This window comes from Ixodes scapularis, unplaced genomic scaffold, assembly GCF_016920785.2.
Source record: "Ixodes scapularis isolate PalLabHiFi unplaced genomic scaffold, ASM1692078v2 PGA_scaffold2__306_contigs__length_199485367, whole genome shotgun sequence".
NCBI lineage: Eukaryota > Metazoa > Arthropoda > Arachnida > Ixodida > Ixodidae > Ixodes > Ixodes scapularis.
Genome location: NW_024609857.1, coordinates 8,051,879 through 8,074,408, shown reverse-complemented (window position 1 = coordinate 8,074,408; position 22,530 = coordinate 8,051,879). Strand labels below are relative to the sequence as shown.

The 22,530-nt window shown below is 46.4% G+C and overlaps 2 protein-coding genes across 3 annotated transcripts in view; one reads left to right on the top strand and one right to left on the bottom strand.

Moving 5' to 3' along the window:
* The first annotated feature begins 47 nt into the window (after positions 1-47).
* Positions 48-3,937, top strand: LOC115326398 (pre-mRNA-splicing factor ATP-dependent RNA helicase PRP16). Its single transcript, XM_029987277.4, has one exon. The coding sequence runs from the start codon at positions 151-153 to the stop codon at positions 3,700-3,702; it is 3,552 nt and encodes a 1,183-aa protein (XP_029843137.2). The 5' UTR covers positions 48-150; the 3' UTR covers positions 3,703-3,937.
* A 742-nt stretch (positions 3,938-4,679) lies between these two features.
* LOC8037438 (endosome/lysosome-associated apoptosis and autophagy regulator family member 2) overlaps positions 4,680-22,530 on the bottom strand; it is a 55,630-nt gene continuing 37,779 nt past the window's right edge. Inside the window, exons 8-20 of one of the 2 annotated variants that reach the window (XM_042291686.1) lie at positions 22,251-22,355; positions 21,212-21,432; positions 19,437-19,504; positions 18,412-18,609; positions 11,994-12,215; positions 11,746-11,875; positions 11,550-11,659; positions 11,397-11,473; positions 11,259-11,304; positions 10,781-10,967; positions 7,877-8,088; positions 6,962-7,142; positions 4,680-5,964 (exon numbers count right to left, since the gene is read on the bottom strand). In XM_042291686.1, coding sequence (XP_042147620.1) covers positions 5,905-5,964; positions 6,962-7,142; positions 7,877-8,088; positions 10,781-10,967; positions 11,259-11,304; positions 11,397-11,473; positions 11,550-11,659; positions 11,746-11,875; positions 11,994-12,215; positions 18,412-18,609; positions 19,437-19,504; positions 21,212-21,432; positions 22,251-22,355 — 1,817 coding nt within the window. In that variant the 3' untranslated portion in view covers positions 4,680-5,904. The remainder of the gene's footprint in view (positions 5,965-6,961; positions 7,143-7,876; positions 8,089-10,780; positions 10,968-11,258; positions 11,305-11,396; positions 11,474-11,549; positions 11,660-11,745; positions 11,876-11,993; positions 12,216-18,411; positions 18,610-19,436; positions 19,505-21,211; positions 21,433-22,250; positions 22,356-22,530) is intronic. The other variant, XM_042291687.1, reaches the window with a different exon arrangement.

Sequence of the window (22,530 nt, the reverse complement as noted above, 5' to 3'; positions counted from 1 at the left end):
TCAGTAATTTGTAAACACTAAATACGAAACTATCTGAAAATAAACGTTTAACGATTTTCCGCATCCTCCCCAGTTATCGGATTCGACGCTGCGTACTCAGGAATGCAAAAGAATGACTCGTAAAGCTCGTACAGAAATCATTTCGAAAATATGAGTGATTTCGAGTCAATACACCGCCTCGAGGGCATCGAGGACGAGGTAGGGGGACTTATAAAGAAAAAGTCAACCCACGAATTCAAGGCCCCCGTCCAGCGACGTTCCATCCTCGGGCTCGACGTTCTCGCAGCCGCCAAGAGGAAACAAAAGAGTGAAGAAGAGGACACCAAAAAGGCCCGAAAAGATGGCGAGTCCGAAAAGAGAGACCGCGGCTCGGATTCGGGAGACTCGTCACTGTCGAGCAGCAGGCAGTACCGAAGGCCCCGGATAGAAACTCCGACTCACACCGGCGGCGTGAACAGCACCTTCGCCGACCGGATTCGCGACCAGAAGGACAGTCAAAGCCGCGGAGTCTACGCCAGTTCTAAAGACAACAAGAAAGACTACCGCTCTTCGGGCAGTAGGGAGAGAACCAGGCGCGACGACCGCGAAGACAGCCGCCACGACGATCGGCACGAGTCGAGTCGCTCTCACCGTTCCCGCAGAGACTGGGACGAGACGCCACCGCGTCCGTCGCGTCCGCAGACACCCAACATCCGGCCGAAAGACACACCGTCCGGCTCGAACTGGGACGAGGACGAAGACACCCCGTCGCGGCGGTCTTCCTGGGACGTGCCGACGCCTTCGCCGCGCGAAGGCTCCGACAGGCGGGGAACGGACAAGAAGTACCGTAGGCCTACTGACACTCCGCGAGCGACGCCGGCCCACAAGTATAACGCGTGGGCAGCTGACAGGCGCAAGACGTACGCCACTCCCGGCAGCGAGCGCTCCAAGGACGACAAGATCCCCTGGGCCGACGACAGGGACCAGAAACAGGAATGGGAGGTGGAGCAGCAGAGGTTGGACCGGGAGTGGTACAGCCTGGACGAGGGCTACGACGACGTCCACAACCCTTTCGCCAGCGTTCCACAGGAGTACACAAAGAGGAAGGAGGAGGCCCTGGAGCAGAAGAAGATCAAGAAGGTGTCGGCGCAGCAGCGGCAGATCAACAAGGACAACGAGAAGTGGGAGACGAATCGGATGCTAACGAGCGGAGTCGTGCTGAAGGTGGACGTCGACGAAGACTTCGAGGAGGACAACGAGGCTAGGGTGCACGTGCTTGTGCACAACATCGTCCCCCCGTTCCTAGATGGCCGGATCGTGTTCACGAAGCAACCGGAACCCGTGATGCCCGTGAAAGACGCGACGTCTGACATGGCCATCGTGTCGCGAAAAGGGAGTGCCGTCGTCCGCTACCACAGGGAGCAGAAGGAGAGGAAGAAGGCTCAGAAGAAAGAGTGGGAGCTTGCGGGAACCAAGTTGGGAGACATCTTGGGTGTGGAGAAAAAGGAAGACCAGAAGGATGACAACGAGGATACCGACTACAAGACTGAGCAGCGTTTTGCAGATCACATGAAAGACACCGGAAGTGAGGGAACCAGCGAGTTTTCCAGAATGAAAACGCTGCTGCAACAGCGACAGTACCTGCCAGTCTTCGCAGCGAGACAGGAGCTTCTCAGAATTATACGGGAAAATAACATCGTCATCATAGTTGGTGAAACTGGCTCGGGAAAGACAACACAACTCACTCAGTACTTGCACGAAGATGGGTACAGCAAGTATGGAATGATTGGCTGCACTCAACCAAGAAGAGTAGCAGCCATGTCGGTGGCAAAACGTGTTTCGGATGAGATGGCATGTAGGCTTGGAGAAGAGGTCGGGTATGCCATTCGATTTGAGGACTGCACCTGCGAAAAAACCATCATCAAGTATATGACAGATGGTATCTTGCTCAGGGAGTCTTTGAGGGAACCAGACCTGGATCAGTACAGTGCTGTCATCATGGACGAAGCTCATGAACGGTCTCTGAACACAGAGGTTCTGTTTGGGCTACTGCGTGAAGTAGTGGCTCGACGACAGGACCTGAAGCTTATCGTCACGTCCGCCACAATGGATGCAACAAAATTTGCTTCCTTTTTCGGAAATGTCCCTGTGTTCACTATCCCAGGGAGAACTTTTCCTGTGGAACTATTCTTTAGCAAGAACCCAGTAGAAGACTATGTCGATGCTGCTGTTAAGCAAACCCTTCAGATTCATCTACAACCAGCCATTGGAGACATCCTTGTATTCATGCCAGGCCAAGAAGACATTGAGGTGACATGCGAGCTCATTGCCGAAAGGCTCGGGGAAATTGACAACGCTCCACAGCTGGCCATTCTGCCAATTTATTCCCAACTGCCGAGCGACCTTCAGGCCAAAATTTTTCAGAAAGCCCCCGATGGCATTCGTAAGTGTGTTGTGGCTACGAATATCGCTGAAACATCTCTCACAGTGGATGGTATCAGCTTCGTTGTCGACAGCGGCTACTGTAAACTCAAGGTATACAACCCTCGGATTGGTATGGATGCTCTGCAGATCTACCCCGTGAGCCAGGCAAATGCCAACCAGCGTTCTGGCAGGGCTGGTAGAACAGGTCCGGGAAACTGCTTTAGGCTTTACACGGATCACCAGTACAAGAATGAGCTGCTGAAGACAACGGTACCAGAGATCCAGAGGACGAACCTTGCCAATGTGGTTCTTCTGTTGAAATCGCTGGGAGTGCAGGACTTGCTACAGTTCCACTTCATGGACCCTCCTCCCCAAGATAACATCCTCAACTCAATGTACCAACTTTGGATCCTCGGTGCTCTTGACAATGTGGGCAACCTCACCCCCCTGGGACGTCACATGGTGGAGTTTCCCTTGGACCCCGCCCTCTCCAAGATGACGATTGTCTCCTGTGACATGGGTTGCAGTGAAGAGATCCTCACCATAGTGTCCATGTTGTCGGTTCCTAGCATCTTCTACAGGCCCAAGGGCCGCGAGGAAGACAGTGACGCTGCTCGCGAAAAGTTTCAAGTTCCAGAAAGCGACCACCTCACTTACCTGAATGTCTACCTCCAGTGGAAGATCAACCACTACTCCTCGGCTTGGTGCAACGAACATTTCATTCACGTCAAGTCCATGCGCAAGGTGCGCGAGGTTCGTCAACAGCTCAAGGACATCATGGGGCAGCAGAAGATGAAGCTGGTCTCGTGCGGCACCGAGTGGGACGTGGTGCGTAAGTGCATCTGCTCCTCATTCTTTCTGCAGGCAGCCAGGCTCAAGGGCATCGGTGAATACATCAACTGCCGCACTGGCATGCCCTGCCACCTCCACCCGACCAGTGCCCTCTTCGGCATGGGCTACACTCCAGACTATGTAGTGTACCATGAGCTGGTCATGACCACCAAGGAGTACATGCAATGTGTGACGGCCGTCGATGGCCACTGGCTAGCCGAGCTTGGGCCCATGTTCTACAGTGTCCGGGAGTCTGGCCGGTCCAGACATAGGGTGCAGAGGGACCACCAGTCGCAGATGGAGCAGGAGATGGCGCTGGCCGAGCAGCAGTTCAGGCGCCGCAAGGAAGAGCACATTGAAAAGGAGGCAGCCGCCTCGGTGCGTTCCACTCGGATCCTGACCCCAGGCCTTCAACAGGATGGTGTGCCCATGAGTCCTAGGAGGACTCCTGCCAGATTTGGCCTTTAAGATGTCCTTCTCTACCTCCTTCACTTGTACATACAAGGGATATAATGCACAGCATCTCATGAACATTGACTTTAGATCAGAACAGTTGAGTCTTGTGTGGTTGGGCCTACCTACTCTTATCAGGTGCATGGTGTTAAGTGCATATAATTTTGTAGTAGACGTGGTCGAGTGGAAAAGGCTTGATCCTTCTATGTTTTTGAAGAACAGTACTTCCATTAAATGCTAAAAATCTCAGTTTGATGTACTTTAATATACGGCTTCTAAAGGGGGTACTCGCACATTGCTGTGGCTGTGTCTGCTGCTGGCAAGTGTTTGTTGAATGTGAGCTTCTACAATGCTCTGCAAAATGCATTTTGCACCATTAAAAGGTTACTATTTTTGTAAACTTATAAATAAGATTATGTTTTGAGCATATACTGTGTATAATGGGCTCAACTACGTCTGTCTGCGAATGCCACCCGTTGGTGTATTGCAGAAGGTCCTCCGATTACGTTTTATTGCTTCACTGCATTATGTTTGCGTTCACTTACAGCACTTTTAGTACTCTTTCCTTTGTGCATTTTACTATTCTTTGCCTTGTAGCAAAATAATTCCTTTTTTTTTGTGTCTCAATGGAGCAGTACTCATTTAAAGTAGGGAACCCTCATCACCGGTTTCTTGCATTTTATTGAAATGCTTGTTTCTCATCTAAAGACAATACTATCTCATAGAGAGACTACTTTCTTAGAACAACCATACCTTCCCAAGATGCCACCAGACTAGGATGTTTCAGAGTACTTGCTCAAAGCATTTGGGGACTGCTGAATGGAATCTAGGCGATTGGGTAGGATTCACACAGTATGGATCAAGATTAAGACAGGAGAAAGTTTGAATGGGGACATACCTGTTAAGTTGGGCAGCAAGTGCTGCTGCTGAGCCCTAATACACACGAGGAAAGCTAGTGCCAACGGTGTTGAAATCGAAACTGCACGTCAAAGTTAGAGAGAAAGAACAAGTTTTATTTTCTGAGAACAAACACATGTGCCACAAAGCTACACTTAGGCCTATATACAGAAATTCAACTGCTGATACCTCTGTTTGATCCCTCCATCATCACTTCAATCTGCAATCACGTTTTGCATGCAGCGTTTTATCCATTACCACTACAACAATGGTAGTATGCAGTACCAATATGTTTAATGCACAAGTAGAAATGACTGCACATAGAGAAATAACTCCACCCTTCTTTTCTTAACAATGCGTGCGATGGATCTCGGTGCATACAAAGTGATCACGTGGAATGCAGCACAGTGAAACAGCGAAAACGACTAGCAACAAAGTCAAAGAACTGTGCATTCCAATCTCATTGTGAAGGCACAATGCTGTTTGTTTTGTTTCCCTATCACAAATCGAACCCTTATGTAAGAAAATAATGTGGTTTTTAATATATGAGGTACTTTACATTCATAAATATCGGGGCCCGATTTCTTTACCGGGGTTTACGTACAAGAAAAGTGTGGGCAAGCATGAATGCACACAAATGTAGGTTTTCAAGAGCTACACAGGAATACCAGCGGAATATTTTCGTTGGGTTAATAGGCACTTTCATAAGTACAGTACAAGCCTTTCTCGCTGAGGGGAGACAATGCCTACAAGTTGACATATATTTGGATATTGGGGTTTCTTCGGCACTCCACCGCCTTTCTGTGTTGGGAGAGGAAGCTGGCGGCATACGCTGTCGATACGAACAACAAACCGTTGCATGAACAGCAACACATTTAACCATGTCAAAAAAGAAGGAACATGGCTAGTCTTAGCTATCTTTTTTTTCACCTGTACAAGAACACAAGTTAATAAAACATCACTGAGATAGATCTCAATCGTATCAGCAATTTGCACTTTGACACTACATGGCAACTCTAAATTTGCAAAGTAGACATAAACACCTCACAATCATGTTTATCCACGTGCATTGCTATGACTAGAATCGTCACTTGTACACAAATGTTGGGGAAGAAAAAGGGAATATTAGCCAGATGTAGCTGCACGCACACACACACACATGCACGCTGCAGTGTGTCGCACCTTTTACCTTTCCACACTGCTTTGGAATGTCTCTCCACCTCATGATGGAATTTAATACTATGTTTCTCGTCTCGCATGGGCTTTCCGTTCGGTGCTCTGTGTCCCGCATGAACCAGATGACAGAGCTCTTGAGTCGCTTCACGACACCATTTCGCCTTTAGTGAGATGAATCGTCTCAAAGTGGTGTCCCTCTCCACTCTGAAATGCAAAAATATGCTCGTGTCATAGATGTATACTACTGCAAATGTGGTTCTTTCCAGATACAACTTTGATACGCCTGACTAGAGGCTTCTTGGTGACCAGTATTATTAAAAGCATTTTAAGAGAACAATGTTTAAATGAGTAGGAACTGAAATGAGCTGCATGCACACAAAATAGCCAAGAAGGTGAAAAGGCTCGCAAACTAGGAATGGAGGAGTGTCGAAGAGTGTGTGATGTGAAGGAAAGCGAAGAGCTTGAAGGTGAGGCATTCGTGCATAAAAGGTATGAATGAAAATATTTCCACGAGCCAGGCTGCATCATCGACATGTCAGGGTCAGCCAAGTCCATCTTCTGAATGCCCCACCTTTATCGGACCTTTGAGAATGTGCCCACTGCACACCAGGTAGAACTGTACGGCTCATTTTGCTTGCAACCAAAAGATGCTAACCATACCTGCACGATCGCAGCATCTCGATGCCGATGTGGCATTTGTTCGTCTAGCTGTCGGGCTGCTCTCTAGCAGATAGTATAACGTAAAGTTAGAGATCGGTGCACTGTGCTTTATGTGAAGAGCCTACACGCATACAACTGCAGTGAGCAATTGGCATGGGGCTTGAGTTACAAAAACAATGTACAGGTATATCACTAAACACTTAATAGACCCTTCTCAAAAATGTGCCACCCAGTGGCCCCAGTGATCCAAGTCCACCATTGTTTGAGCGTATACGATGATGCATACTCCCAGTATGTATCCGACGCGAGTGCTGAGTCAACATTTGGCAAGGACTTGGATCCAATCACACGCTTTGTGCCCAAGAAATGGAAACCGCTAATGTTGCTTCATGGGGTTTTTGAAAGGGTCTATTGCATATTAGTGACAGTAACCAAGGACACTGGCTCGAACATAACGGATAAGATGTAAGGTGGCAAGTCTGCGGTAATTTTTTGTGTAACGAGGAAAACAAAAGAAATGCCTCACCAACAACAAACTCACCTTACCGCTTCCGATCCGTACGGTGCGGAATTTCTGCAGAAGGCCCTTATTCTTGGCCTCGTAGCCGCCGTTTTCAAAGTGATCCTCCTCGTCCTCCTCGATGGCGCAGCTCTCGGCTACGGGGAGCTCCCCGTCTTTCCCCGAACTCGAGGCTACCAGTTTCATGTACTTGTACTCCAACCTGTGAGAAGGGCCAAGCAGAGGGAAGGCCTGAAGCTTCTCGTCCCACTGGCGAGTGACCATCTCTGAGAACTTTAGCGACCGTCACTTGAAAAAAAGTTCGGTAATTTGGGTACACAAGTCTAGTAACACAACTCCACATGGTATAGTGCTCCCCGACTTTGGCAGGCAAAGATTTTGTGACCTTGACCCGACAGTGCTCACAGAGGCCCTGTGGTTCTTACTATAATGGAGGTAGCTCTTGTGGCAACAAGGCTTCACTGAAGTATCCACAAAGTAGATGTTATGTCTGCAGATCCTCAAATATTAACTCAATTCACGGTGCTCGGGTGGTTTAAGGGTTTTGGACTTAGTTTGCACACCTCTGCTTTGGATCATCACAAATGTCTTTTGCAAGCTTTCACTCGTTCAGTGCAGACCCTAAACATGGTTAAACTTTTACCACTAGATTTGCTCACAATTAATATTTTTAGTAGGGTAATGGAATCTAAAGCGAACCACAAGGGATGCAATACTAGTAGTATTTTACCCTTTCTGAGGTTGTAAAAATTACGTCATTTCCCGTAAAACTGTACTAGTACAAAACCAGAAAAAAATATTGGCACAGCAATCTTATGACCATAATTGTGACTGCATGCTGTCCAAAAGTAGTGACAGGGATTTGTGCCTGCTTGAATGACACCGTTGAACAAGGTAGACCTCCTCAGAGTTAGATTGCCACCAGTAGCTGCTTACTTCCTGTTCTTCTTCCAGAAGTAGACGAGCATGCCAAAGAGCAGCACTCCCATGGCTACGCCAATGGCGATGATGATCTGGAGCTGCCTGGGGATCACTGAGCAGGGCTGGGTCTTGGTCATAGTCTCAGCTGTACTTCCCCTGGGAATGCAGCCTTGTGGAGATATGTAGTGGAGCTTCTGCACCCCACTGATACACTCGCCCTTCACAACCTGCAGAAAAACGAAGCACGGGCTCATGTTAAAGAGCTACGAGTGTATGTGCTACATTCCACAGATTTTAGCAGTAGTAGTTCAGTACTGTACATCATTTTATTTCTTCTTGAGAATCTTATTATCTCATCTCATTTTAACCCATGGCCTATGTTGCTGCCTGCACCAGAAAACTCCTAATTCATTCATTCATTTTAACCCTCGCTTCCGTCCAGACTGCTATTGTATTTCTTTGCTATGTTCTTTCTGTTTTTACCCAATAATTTATAAGGGTAAATAGATTATAAAGATACCGATTATGTAATGCCGTCACGGGCCCTTAAGGTTCGATAAATGAAATTATTAGAACTTGCTCTGAAGCTAAACAAATTTATACAAAAGCAGGGACTATTTTGTGTACACAGATGGTGGCTACATTTGATCTCGGAGAATGCTCATTCAAAAGTAAAAAGGTGTGATTGAGCAGGACTGGGTCTTTCCCAAGCTGGAACATTAGCTGCTGTATGTCTTGACCAGTCAATGAATTTGGGCATCATTGCTAAGTATATTTTCCAGGGTGCACCGAACCGGAACCGAACCGAACCGAAAACCGGAACCGAACCGGTATTTTTTCCGGAACTGAACCCGAACCCGAACCGTTATATTGTTATCGCGATGAACCCGAACCGGCACTGAACCGGAAAAAAAATAACGGTTACCGGCTCATGTCCAAACGGTTCGGCCACGCGCTGTTGACAATGAATGTGCTATCAATGCCATTTGTTTTTTAAGTGCCGTCAACTGACACACACCTCGCTTACATATTTTTCTTCTCCACTCAGTCTTAGGAATATAAACGCTGCATCCATGAATCTTGACAAACGCTGCATCCATGAATCTTGACATAGGAACCAGTATTGCGCTGGTCGCGGCTTTCACGGAAAAAAAAGAATTGGAAGGCTGTGCAAAAAAAAAAAATCGCGTCACGGGATTTCATTTTTCTACAATCTCGTAAATCCTAAATGCTGCTGTGTGCTCATTTCATAACACGTTTCTAGAACGCGCGAGTTCTTGAAGCTTGCTTCCATCGGAATGAGAAAAGAAAAGGCTGTGGAGTTTGATAATGTTTGAGGGAGAGAAAGAAATTTTATTTACAGTTGAAATGAGCATTCATGAAATATATCTGCTCTTCGCTGCCCCAACCACCGGTCAGAGTATATCGAGCTATAATATACTCTGACGGCGCTGAACCGGTTCGCGGATAGAATTAATCGAACCGGAACTGAACCGGAACAAAATAAATTTACCTGAACCTGAACCGTAACCGAACCCGTATTTTCTTCGGTTCGACACACTGATATTTTCTATGCTTCAACTCTTTCCACATTTCAAATACAACCTTTATATTAAAATATATCACTTTTAGTATTTCATATGACAGCCCTGAGTGGGGGGCTACTTCTTTCATATTTTTCCTTAGAATCAGAATTGATCACAACAAAGACTAAGAATCGCTGGGGAAACATCACAGTATGCTATATCTAGGGTTCGGATTTTTCGGTTTTTATTTTTTCAAAATTCGGCGTACTTTTTTCGGTGTTTATTTTAAAATTCAATTTTCGGTTTTTATCGGCGTAAATTTATGCCCACAAAAGTTTATCGTTTTTTTTTTTGGTGAATATACAATAAACACCGACGGACACCGTATCAGATTATCTTCGTAACTCTGATATTCTTTGTAGCTCTGATACTCAAAGAATAACGGCACAGATACACTTAAAAAGAAATAAACACTTCATTAGCAAATGTGTGCAACTGTAAAAGAAACAAGAAAAAAAAACACAAGTACAAACAAATCAGATATGAAGCCTATATGCCCAAAATCATGGAACATCACCTTCTGCCATATCAGGATATGCAGAAGGTGATGTTACACACACAGATGTACTTTCTCAGGTTCTCCTTGTTGATGCGCACTCTTTCTTTCCTGCTAATATGATCCTGAGCTTCGAGAATGTCCTCTCAACGCTAACACTGGGCACTAGCAGGCTCAGGAGATGAAGCGCTGCCTGAGCCAAAATCGGCCAATCAACCAATTGTGACTGCCAAAAGAGACACGGTGCGACGTTTTGAAGCACAATACAACATGCAGAGCTCGCATCAAGTCAGTCTTCCTTACACGCTCGTACATGGCGAAGTCATGGCGCATTTCGGACTTCACGTTTCGATCAATGATGCGCACATTAAACCAAAACGTCGTGATGGCACCCGTGTATCCCATACATTCGGACACGTTTCGATAGACACTGTCGTTCCACTTTTTGCCACGGCCCTGCGGTACGACTGGAAGGTCAAAGTGAACTTTTCGGGTTAAAACTGAATTTTCTAAAATGAATTCGACGTACTTTTATCGGTTTTAATCGAAAACGCTGAACCTAAAAACTGACCTTTTTCGGTTAAAACCGAATTTCCGAAAATGAATTCGGCATACTTTTATCGGTGTTTATCGGTTTAAACCGAAAAATCCGAACCCTAGCTATATCTCTCCCTGAAACCAAGCGAAAATCAGTCCACTTCCAGCTGGATTATGCAACTAGAAATGAGGCAGTCCATCTGGACTGCCTCATTTCCAGTTCCATAATCCAGCTGGAAGTGGACTGATTTTTGCTACCACCTTTTCACCTTGTTTAAAAAAAAAAAGTGAGCAACCTACCTGGTAGTCATCTGGCATGCAAATTCGGCAAGCTAGGGCCGTACTCCAAAGAAAATGGAAAGTGCAGCCGTCACAAGTTCCATCGGGACAAGATGTGGGCATGGTGACGGTGCCATTGGGGCCAGCGTTCTTGTCACAGCGTAGCGTAATAGTTGTAGCACGTCCTTTTTGGCAAGCTTGTGTGGGCCTGAAATGCAGAAGCAAGCTACCTTAGTCCAGTTCACGAGGGCAGTGCAGTTCCAAGGTCAAAGCGACTGATGTGACCACTCTGCCACTCAGGGGCATTGGCTGAATGACCAAACTTCACATCTTGTTCAGAAAACTAGCACCCTTTCCCTCCTTGCTCATGTTCAAACCTTCACACCATAGAAATTTAAAGAAATTGTAATTGAAAGAATGAAATGATATGACAGTGGAAGCATAGCATCTACAGAAAACAAGAAAATAAAAGAAAATACAGTCAGCTTCGATTACTTACATAGACGAGTAGTAAAAAAAGTGTATGTCGGGTTTCTGACCAGGACCTGTTGAGATGAAATGTTTCAGCATTATTGACTACGATGTGAGCTCTAGATTATTACTACGGATGCTTCTGTTCTACAACTGAAAACCTCACCCGGTAAGAATTCCTTGATGACGGATATGTCGTTGTAGGATGACTTGGTTGTGATTCCAATGAGTTCATCTCCAAGGCTTCACATGGAAAAAGAATACAAAGTGTGACGGTCCTACTTGGTAATCAAATAGATTTGCGGGAAGAGAGGCTCACCTAACAGACTGTATGGAGAGCGGTGCACTTATCTCGCTTTGTTGGGAGGGCACAATGGTTGATCTACACACTTGAGATTTTATGTTATCACCAGCATATTCATCCTGCATCTAAAATTGAAGGGGAAATATAGAATATTGAAAGAATTACAAGCAAAAGTAATTAAATTCCAGCAATCAATTGAGATGTGTCTTACATGGTAGGTAACATTGTTGGTACACATGGCTACGGGCTTTCCATCGTTTCCGCAGAGGCTGATGTTGAAGGCGTGATAATACTGCGTTCCACTGGCCGTGAAGAGTTTTCGTCCTCTAAGTTCAAGGAACCTGCCGTGAGATCAAGAAATCATCCTGGAATTTTACTTTGTCTTGAAACATACGCATTTTAGATCACATGGTGCGGGCAAAAGCTTAAACCAGCCCATAACCAGAGGTCATAACTCACGAGGGCAAAGTATGGAAGTCGAACTCTTGGCCATGCTCGAGGAACACATGGCAATCGCTGTAACAGGACCTCCCGTTTTCGCTTCGTAGCCCGGGCCCGCAGGGCTTGCAGGATTCGATGCCGTAGGGTAGCCGCTCGGAGACGTACGTGTTGGCAGGACAACTCTGGCAGACCAGGTTTTCCTTGTCCTGGATGTACTGTCCAGCACCACAGGGAATGCACCTGAACATGCCACAGTGTTTGTTTAGTAACCGAAATTCACTTTGTGCCAATTTTATTCTGTAAAATGCTATAAAAAATTGGGCTGTGTGTATGTTTATACAGCCTAGAACTTGGTCTGCCTCACAGGGGCGACGAGTCTCCCAGCTGTAGATGAGAAATTTAGCCAGTGCGGTACAACCGCTAGCCTGGGGTCTTTAACGTGCATCACGCAGTAGTGATACACGACCGCACGCCGGTACGATGCTCATCCAGATCGAAACGGGCAGGGGTGGGGCTCGAACCGAGGATCCCTGGGTTCTGCAGCGCGAGCTTTCGCTCCACGTGCTCCGAGCTGGTGTGCGCATAGACCACTCGGCCACCGATCCCCTGTAAAATGCTATAGCTCTACTAGTTTCCGTTGAAATGAAGAGTTCAATACGAGGTCGACATCACGCAGCGCTCGGGATACAACAATGTTGTATCAAACTGCCAGTGCACGGAAGAACAAAACGAAATGGACTGTAAATGGAGATTGCACCTTATTAACCTTTTTTACTATTGAGGTACAATTATTTCTTCCTTCTATTTCAGATAAGTTTTCACTTTTCCTTAACAAAGCATTAGGCACTAATGGTTTCTAATGCTTTTAAAATTTGAATCAGATGATAAGTTCTGAAGCCCCGTTGTCTCATCCCATCTGATCGGGCAGTGCTTCTCAAAAGGGGGTTTGCAAAGCCCTCACACAAAAGTCGACCTATAATAGAGTACTTGATTGATTGATTGAAGCTTTATTTTGAAGATTTTCAGCGCATGGATATGTCTTTGGAGTTATGTCTACCTATAACAGTGAGTTTTATTGTTGCGTATACGAGAAAACGCAAGCACTGTGCGTTTGAGTTGGCGTTGCGTGTTCTAAATACCAACTAGCCGAATTATCAACCTTTTTACGTTGCGTGTTTCACCACTGCGCGGCAGCCCAAACTGTGTCTTAAATTGGCACATGGCAACGACGCCCATGGGCGGCGTGGAGCACGCTACGCTAACGCAAATGTACTGTGCTTGCGTCTGCTTCTATACGCAGTATTAAAAGTCTAATATTGAGCCACACTTCCAACCCCACTTATCTAACCGCAATGTACCCCTACGTCAGCCGCTCCTCCGCGCACGCGGTTGCAAAGCGGTGAAGCTTCATGCAAGCGTGCCAGTGCACTGGGGCAGCGCGGGTGCCACAGTTTGGAATTGAATTGAATTGAAGTTTATTTGACATCAGAAATGTTGGGGAGGGAGGAGCAAAAGGTTGCCGAAGCTACCTGACGAGGCTCCATTCCCCTTTTCGGCGCTACAGCAGTCGCAGCAGCAGTATAGATGTCATACATGATGGTTAGATGTCATACATGATGGTTATCTGTTTAGCTAGCTCAGACGATGACGTGGTAAGTGTGATTGGCAAATGCGTTTGAGTGAGGGTGAGAAGGCGTGCTGTGAAATGAACGCTTGCATGACTATTCTTTTCTTACCCTTTAACATTTAGTCAACATTTATTCGAATACCACCTCCGTCTACAGTTCGGCAGTGGTGCAGTTCAAGGACAGTCGCTGACCCTCCCCTCTGTTGTTTTGCAGGCGAGGAATTGTTTTCTCTGTGTGAACTCAGGAACTGTCATGCACTGCAGCCGAACGCAACCAACACTGTTTTGTTTGTCATTTTACCTATCGTCTCGGGCTAGAACCGTTGTAATCTTTTCTTTGTGGTTGCCTCGTAACAATGAGTAAAAAAATCAAAGAGCTTGCAAAATCACTTGACAATTTAAGGCGCGAGATCAGGGTTGACCTAAGAGCTGTCGAGGACAGCGCGAAATTTTGCAGTGACACCTGCGATGGTGTAAAATAAATTAAAGATGAGATATGACAGAACTTCGTATAGAAGTTCATAAATTATTGAAAAGAAATGACGCGCTAGCAGCCGAGGACGTCAGGCTTACTACTGAAGTGGAGGAGCTCGAGCAATATCAAAGATCCAATAACCTTGAAATAAAAGGTGTCCTAGTAAAGGGGGACCCCTACGACATTGTCAAACGAATTGTGAACATACTAAATAAACCTGTCTCTGATTGTGAAATAGACATATCTCACCGTGTTTCCACTTGTAAACCAAAAAAAAAAGGAAGCGTTTGTTTTGCACAACCTACGAAAAAAAAAATAGCGAAAATCCAAAAAGCACAGACTTACAACTCTAGACCTTGATTACGGTGGGCCTAGCAGTCCCGTATACCTAAACAAGCACTTGACCAGCTCAAATAAACTACTCGGCGCAGCGATCGCACAGAAAGGAGGGGGGGGAGGGGGCACGGCTGGAAGTATGCCTGGTCCCCTGGCGGTAAGGTATTTAGCCTAGGTGTAATTATCACGACTGTAATGACGCGGTAAGAATCAATAGCATGATCGATGTCGAAAGAATTGCCTTCTAAATAACAAAAAAAACAAAAATTCCGCAAATTCTAGACCTAACTATTGTGATGGAAGATATTCAGCCTGGATGTACTTATTACGACTGTAATGCCTTTAACAAAATGTACAAGTGCGAACGGCAGTTTTCGGCTGTACATATGAACGCGAGAAACAAAACATAAGGTAGATAATGTTGAAACTTTTACGTGTGCTGAGTGTCGAGTTTGATGCATTGGTTTTGCTGAAACATATGGTTAACCAGCTGCGACATACCACCGCAGTTTCAGAATTATAAATCCGAAAGTTTGATCAGGCAGGATGGAACAAAAACAAGTTGGTATGCACTGACCACGTGATGTTTAAAATTGGGTTGTTTATGAACGTATATACTTTTTTTTTATTTCATTATGATTATTTTGTGAGCGTATGTATTCTGAATTATTGATGCTGCTGCTACGTGACGAGACAAGTGCTGTATTGTTTTTACCGAGAAGCTGTTTATGGCTAGGGTACCATGGATATTTTGTGTGCATGACCAAAACCCCTACGCTGGAATCGCACCGCACCCACGCGCAGCACCGCACCCACGCGCAGCACCGCATCCACGCGCCGCACCGCACCCACGCGCCGCACCTGCCGGCGTCTACAACAGTAACTGTTCTAAAGCAAACGCCTAAAACAAATGGCATCTATCTCGCGCGTTTTTCAACGCTTTATTTTTGGTATTTGCTTCGAATCTTATACACGGGGAGGGCGGACGCGTGCGGTGCGTGGAACACCCATGGCCTGCATTTTCATTGAAGCTTTCATGTGCGTGACCAAAAACTCTACGCTTGCACCATCCTCTCTTTGTCGTCGTTCCAAGCCGCTTGCGTGCCTAGTTTCCTTTCCTTCCGCTCTCCCGGGGTGGCGGTCCCGTCGCGCGTGTCTACTTTCCGCCGGGTGGCGGTCCCGTCGCGCGCGTCTAGTTTCCTCCGGCTTCTCGGGGCGGCGATAGTCGTTCACGCAAATGTGTATAAAAAAAACCACAGAGACAAGTTGCCATTCTCCATTTTCAATTTCACTTCTCTCGTCGTAATGGGGAGGCCGTGTATAGTCCAGACTCCTGAGGCCAGATTCACGAAACGATCTTACGCCAAAAATGTGCGTAAGACGAAACTTAAGAACAAATCCGTATTCACGAAACGAAATTTTCGTAAGTTTTGCGCAGGTTACGACGAAATCCTACGACAGCTCCGAAGCTGTCTTACGCACTTCTTACGATCAAATCAGCATGGCCGACAGCGTCGCTCAGTTGGTCGCGGCAACCAACGGATGTTTATTTTTCTACGTGCGCTTCTCACGCGTCCCGACTTCAAGCAGCAAGAAACAAGTAAAAAGTACTTGAAACAGACCACGACGAACGAACAAGAACGCTGTATCCACAGACACCCGGGAAAAACTTCAAGGGCCACAAGTACGGACGCCGACCGATCGGCAGATAGGCCTAGCAGGCACTCCGACTCGGCGCAGCGATGATCTGACGGTCCTTGGCGAAGACCGTCTGCCCACGACCGGCTGGCGTGCTGAATGGAATATGCCCGCGCGACCCTTGTGAACCCTTCCCGTATTATAGTTTGATCGCTGACCTCAATTCTAGATTAAGAGGTCAATCTCTTCCTCTTGCCATCCTCTTGTTTTCCGAGGCAACGGTGACGAACGCTGTCGTCGAAAAGGGGCTCTCATCGATTCTATCTCTGTTTTGTGTGATATCAAGCTCAAATAAACGCCGTATGGATTACCTTCGCAACATGGTATGTACACTTTGTTATTAGTATTCCATTTTATTCTGACACGACTGCACCTCACTGTCGATCGCTGTAACAGTTCGTGGGTCGCAATGCCGGTCCAACCTTTCTTCGCCTGGTGTCACGTCAGCATCGAGTGGCAATTGTAAAGGATCGGTCCCGAAGCGCTTATCAATTCGCGGTCCAACAGCGCCAATGTGTACATACCATGTTGCGGGTCGTGCCCTTCGATCAAACGCGCGTGTCCGCTCCGTAGTGTGAACAGGCATTTACGTGGCTCTTGCTGACACTGTCGTAGTTCAAACGTATCTTTTTTAACGTCGGCTCGCTCCTGCATTTCCGAGGCCGCAAAAAACGCCGCGGCTTTCCCATCTACGTCGCTTTGCAAACGACTGCGGGCCGCCTTTTACCAACGATGACAGTTGTGTTGACTTGGTAGCGATCGAGTTCGTAGCGGTCAATGGGGGTGGTTACGCATCCCGGCCTCGGCATTCGGGCGAGTTTAAATCGCGTTAGCGTCGACATATCACTGCACGGATACGAACCCCAGACAAGCGGTGGCAGAAAGGCCGGCTGTGTTTGTTATGAAAAATCCACGTGCTCCGAACGGCTCCGAACGGCTCCGAACAAATGCCGAGCTCTCCGATTGGTTGTTCGTGCTGCCGAAGACGCCGTCGCCATAGCAACAGCACCGGTAAGTTTTAGTTTCTCCGTACGACAACGTCGCTTTCCTCCTCTCACTTAAGAACGCGTTCGTGAATACCGATTTCTCCTCTTCTTACGATGTTCTTAACTTACGAACTTCTTAGCTAAGTTGTCGTAAACTAAGAAGCTCTTCGTGAATCTGGCCTCTGAAGAGCAACGCGCCTACGAAGAGCAACGGCGGGAACGGCAACGAGAATGTCAGCGGCGGCGGCGGCCGGCACGTGTGCATGCGTACCTTTCGTCACGATTACCACCGATCAAGACAATCAATGTGTTTGTACCTTTGTTCCAAATTCTGCGTCACGTCTGTGTCGTGTGCTAAACAGCTCCGCTGGTCATCCACCTTCGCAGAGTGGAATGGCTCCCAATTTTCGGTTGTATTGTTTTCTTGTATCTATATTGTGTATGTATTTTTAAGCTGTTGAACTGAATTCGGGCGGCAGAGGCACTGTCAGGCACCATGCCTTTTTTTCTCTACCCCTTCAGCAAATAATATCCGCAACACAAATTTAAAAAAAGATAGTTTTTTTAAAAATATATTTGTGGAAAGTTCACTAGTACAGCGGTCAACTTATATTCGTAATCGGCCTACATTCGAGAAAACACGCTTTACTGATTATTTTGTCATCCTAGCAATCATTTTAAAACCGTCCCCCTCTTTTTCTCCTTTGACCGCCAGTCTGCACGGAAGCGCTGAAACATGAAATAGCAATGGTTGAAAACCACTGCACTCAAGTAACATTAAGGCGAAGTCTGAACTTACTGCATTGCGAAGTTTATATATCCGGTGTGAAGAAGACGGTTCACGTTTCACTTAAATTCCCTGTATACCCTTGACAGAAACCTTAAAATATCTTGTAGCCAAGCATTTCTGTCATTCGTCAAATAGATCTCAGTTTAGCTTTCATCTATGTACTTTGTTGCCTGCTAGCCTAGAAGAAGGTGTAAGAACGGCTAGACTTAAGGGCCATAGTGGGTTCGAAACCAAATTAAGATATTTCTGCATAGCATAATTGTAAGGCTGCATCAACATATTAGGCACTCTTTAAAACAAACTAAATGTGAAAATTTCAACTTCAAACACAAGGAATCAATAGTGTTTAGTGTGGCTATGTCAATTAGTGTCATCACTGACTGAGGTGTCACTGAACAAATAAACAAAGAGTAAACATGACGGTGACCTGTTCAACCACTGGAAATATTTGTATTTGAAGTAATCGAAATAATTTTAGGTGGTCATTTATATTACTGCTTCAGTGTAAGTAGACGCAGACTTACCCTTTGGCCTCGCTGCCTTCAGGGCATGGCATGCACTTTTCAGCACCTCCCTTGACTGTGTTGGTCACTTGGATATCGTAGATTATGGCGGAATCCTCGGGTTGTCGCCTGCGGTTGTTCTTAGACGTCGTTCCATCGCTTCCAGAACGTTGGAAAGCCCAACTGAAGATGTAGCTGTCGTTGATTGTAATATAATGCCTACAAAAGAAAACGAAGAACCAATAATTATTTGTTGGAACATAAATTTATTAATTACTACTACTACTACTGTAAAGCCCTTAATGTTCGCGAGCCTTTAATTTTCGCGCATTTCCCGAATCGAAGAGTTCGCGAATTTTTAGGGGCGCGCGAAAATTTCGGTCCTTAAAAGTTTCAATGAAGGCGTCTGGAATTCGCGAAATTTAGTGGCCGCGATTAGTCCTTTTTTACCGATTCGCGGAAAATAGTGCCGCAAAAATAAAGGCTGTTACAGTAAAAATCCGTATAAAATAGATGTGTTGGTGAGAAATTCCTATAAACGCTTTAAAAGGCCCCTGAAAAAAAAAAAGTGAACAATCTGGTTAGGACACGCGTGTCGAGAAATTAATTTGACGCGACAAATATTAATTTCAGAGCAATATTGACGGCGTGAGATTTATTCTAAATTCTGCGCGCAAAGTCTATGACGTCACGGAATGGTCATACACTCTCTCCACCTCAAGGTGATGGCCAAGCCGATCCACCTCTCCTCCGCGCGCCCGAAATGCCGAGAGAGAAAACAAGTGGAAAGGAGGTGACTGCCGACTGAATTGCGTCTCGCGCCGTCAATATTGCTGTTTTTTTTTTTTTTTTTTTTTTTTTGCGTAAAATTAATTTTTTGACACGCGTGTCCCAACTAGACATTAAATTTTTTTTTTCAGGGGCTTTTTAAGGACTCATTAGCTCTATGTTAAATAAGAATAAAACAATTTACAACTAAATAACGTCACAATATTAAGCTGTACAGTAAAAGAAAAAAAAAAACAGAGCACGAAGATTTAACTTACGTGAAGTGCTGCTTCTCCTGTCTTCCACTCCAGGACTTCACGACAGAAACGCCCTGACGTGGGCTCGACTGAAAAGATAAAAATAATTAAATTGTTTTTAACAATGGGCCTCTTTTGACAGCCAGAACTTGACAGTAAGGAAGATGTTGATGGGTATTTAACACGGATCTATAAAAAGTTACGCGAGCCGTTTTTTTGCTCGCGATCACTTTTCAGTAGCCTATTCCGGTTTTAAAGCAGCTGTTGAAGAACAAAGACCAAGAAAACATGCTTTTGTGGCTCTCCATGCAAACGCGGTGGCGTCGAACTCGCAAGAAGTAATCGACGCTGAAGTCCTCAATGTGAAGCATGTGGAGACGGCACCTCAGCTGCAGGTTGGGCTTCATTAAAGAGACACTGACACACCCCAATTGTTTTTTTGCCAGACGATTTAATATAGTATCAGGAGACTACCCAACCAATTTTTTTTTTTTGCTACAGAGTCCCATATGCTTCAGTTACCCACATTATTGATGTGAAGTCTGCTTGATCGTTTGTTCTTCACGCAAAATTCCTTGAACTTCAATGCAAACCGGCAAGCTTGGTTCACTGCCAGCACACGTATCTTGCGGTGAAGCCAACCTGTTAGGACGCGCTTCGGTCGTTTTGCTCTGAAAACTATTACTTAGTAGCTCACTCTTTCGCAACGAGACGCTCCGCTAACTTACCTGAAATGGTCTAGCTTAGACTGCGTGCATAAACAACGGAGGTTCGTTTGCCTATTGCGCGCCAGGCACCTGGCATAATTGGCAAGAATACGGCGCGCGACCGCCTCTCCCGTTTCTTTTTTACAGCTGAACGGAAGTTATCGAAACTGTCGGTGGGTTTGGAGTGTACGCTGCGCATATCAACGACATGAACTTTGAAAACAAAACTTCGTGCTCAGTGTCAACATTTATGAGTAAACTTCGCACACACGTGAAGCCTCTACACGTCAGCCCCGAGAGCTAAATAAACGTAAAATCAGCCGGAAAAAACATCAATTCATCGGCAGCGTGCGTAAGCTTACACAATGTCTTCCTTCATAGGGATAGATGCACCGAATAGGGATCCGATGTTGCTAAATCGAAATACTTCAAACAATGATGCAGTATGTCTCTGTAAAGAGGTGACACGGAAGTTTTCGCTTCGACTTTCGATTTCGACCATGTTGACTTTCGATAGCTTACTGCGATGGCCATCGTCATAACGACGCCTCTGTGCTCCGTCAAGCCACACGCCCCACCCCAAAATGTAATACGACAAATAAACTATTTCACCTAACGAATTTGTTTTTTCTTGAAAGCGTATCCCGTAGAAACTAAACGCGGTAACGTCTATACTACTTTCCCGCTAGTCGCACTACCAAGTGACGTGTTGCAGAGGGCTGACGACATTGATTTCACGCTAAAAATTCGACCGAGTGACCTCCGCTAGTTTTTGTAACATGCCCCTTCTGCGGCTTGCCTGATTCAACACCACTTAGAAGACAAAGCGTGCGCCTCCTTCCTGCCGTCCCCCAAAAGCGTCTTCAATAGTGCTAGATTCACGCAGTGCCACCTAGCTCGCGTCGGCGTCGTCGCCAACGAATCTTTCAGCGTCTCACGCTGAAAGATTCTTCCGATCCGCCCGGAGCGCTTTCCCGCTCCGGGCGGGTCGGGGATTCCCTAACCACGAAACAATGCGGAGGCCTCGTCTTCTACGTACGCATTGCCTCGCCCCCCTCGTGGAACTATACCGACGGTGTAGTGCCTGACCTGCATGAAGACAAACTCGCAGAGCCCCACGCAGTCCAGCTCGAAGGTGAAGCTGATGGTCCCGAAGGCGGTGGTCCTGGTCCCTGACATGAGGCCCTTGCTGCGGAAGCCCCCGACGTCCAGCTGGAGGATCAGGTAGGCGTCCTCCCCGTGGTCCTGCCCGCTCTGGATGTAGCTGCCCAGGGCCTTCCAGGCGGTCGCGTTGCGGCAGCTGCCCCAGCCTGCGCTCGTCGCGGCGGCCGCCCAGTTGCAACAGGCCCGCGATGCTCTCGTCGAATTCCCTCTATTTATTGGATAACGCGCTCTCTACAAACGGCGCTTGCCCATATCAAAAACGAGCATCTGCACATGCGCCGTACCGAAAACACACTGCGGCGTTACGTCAGAGCCTTACATTCGTCTATAGACAGACATTGTTTCGTATTTACTTATTTCATACGTACATCGTCCGATGGACATTACAGTAAAGGCGGAACGGGGCATAAAGAAATGAGCGATACAGCAACATCAAAGACAGCATAAAAAACAGGAATGCAAAACTATACGAAAGATAAACAGCAACGTCGCGACGATTTCATTTAATTAAAAAAAACATCAAAGACGGCACAGAAAACAGGAATACAAAACTATACAGAACATAAACAGCAACGTCGCAACAATTTTATTTAATCAAGAGAACGAGTAAACAGAACATGCTCTGATAATAACTCGGGAAGCATGTTCCCGTCATGAACAGTTTGGGGGAAAAAGGAGTAGAAACGCTGTTTAAAAAGTAATCTGCATTTGCGCACACCAGGTGTGAGCCCTGCGCACGAACAAACCAAAATGAACAACTACGCCAAAACCACGCGTTGCTGTTCGCGTGCCACAACGTTGCGCCAAGACCGTCTTGTTTTTAACCAGCACTTCGTGTTCACTTTTCTGTATAGAAAATCTGAGGAGGCGGTCAAACGTCTTCACACACGTGAAAGGCACCTCAACAATGAAGAGGCCAATTTCGCGCAACAATTCATTGTGTAAACATTGCGCGAATCCTCACCTTCCAAACTCATGCAGCGGGAACCCATGTTGCTGGGTAGCTCTTGCCAGGTCTTGAGGAAGAAGCCGTAGTTTGGCACCGTGGACGCCGGGCAGTCCTGGCATTCTGCGCAGACCCGAAGAGACCGCGCACGATGCCCAACAAAATGTTACGGCACGGCGTACGAATACTGGCCGCAGTCCCGCGGAAGTCAACCTCACTAGGCGAAAGCGTATTTTTATTCGTTGAATGTACAAATAATTTTCAACCAATCCAGCTGCGAGTAGCATAATGAGATAGT

Bases quoted from the DNA above. Each gene is read 5' to 3' on its own strand.
- LOC115326398 (XM_029987277.4), top strand. From the start codon at position 151: ATGAGTGATTTCGAGTCAATACACCGCCTCGAGGGCATCGAGGACGAG.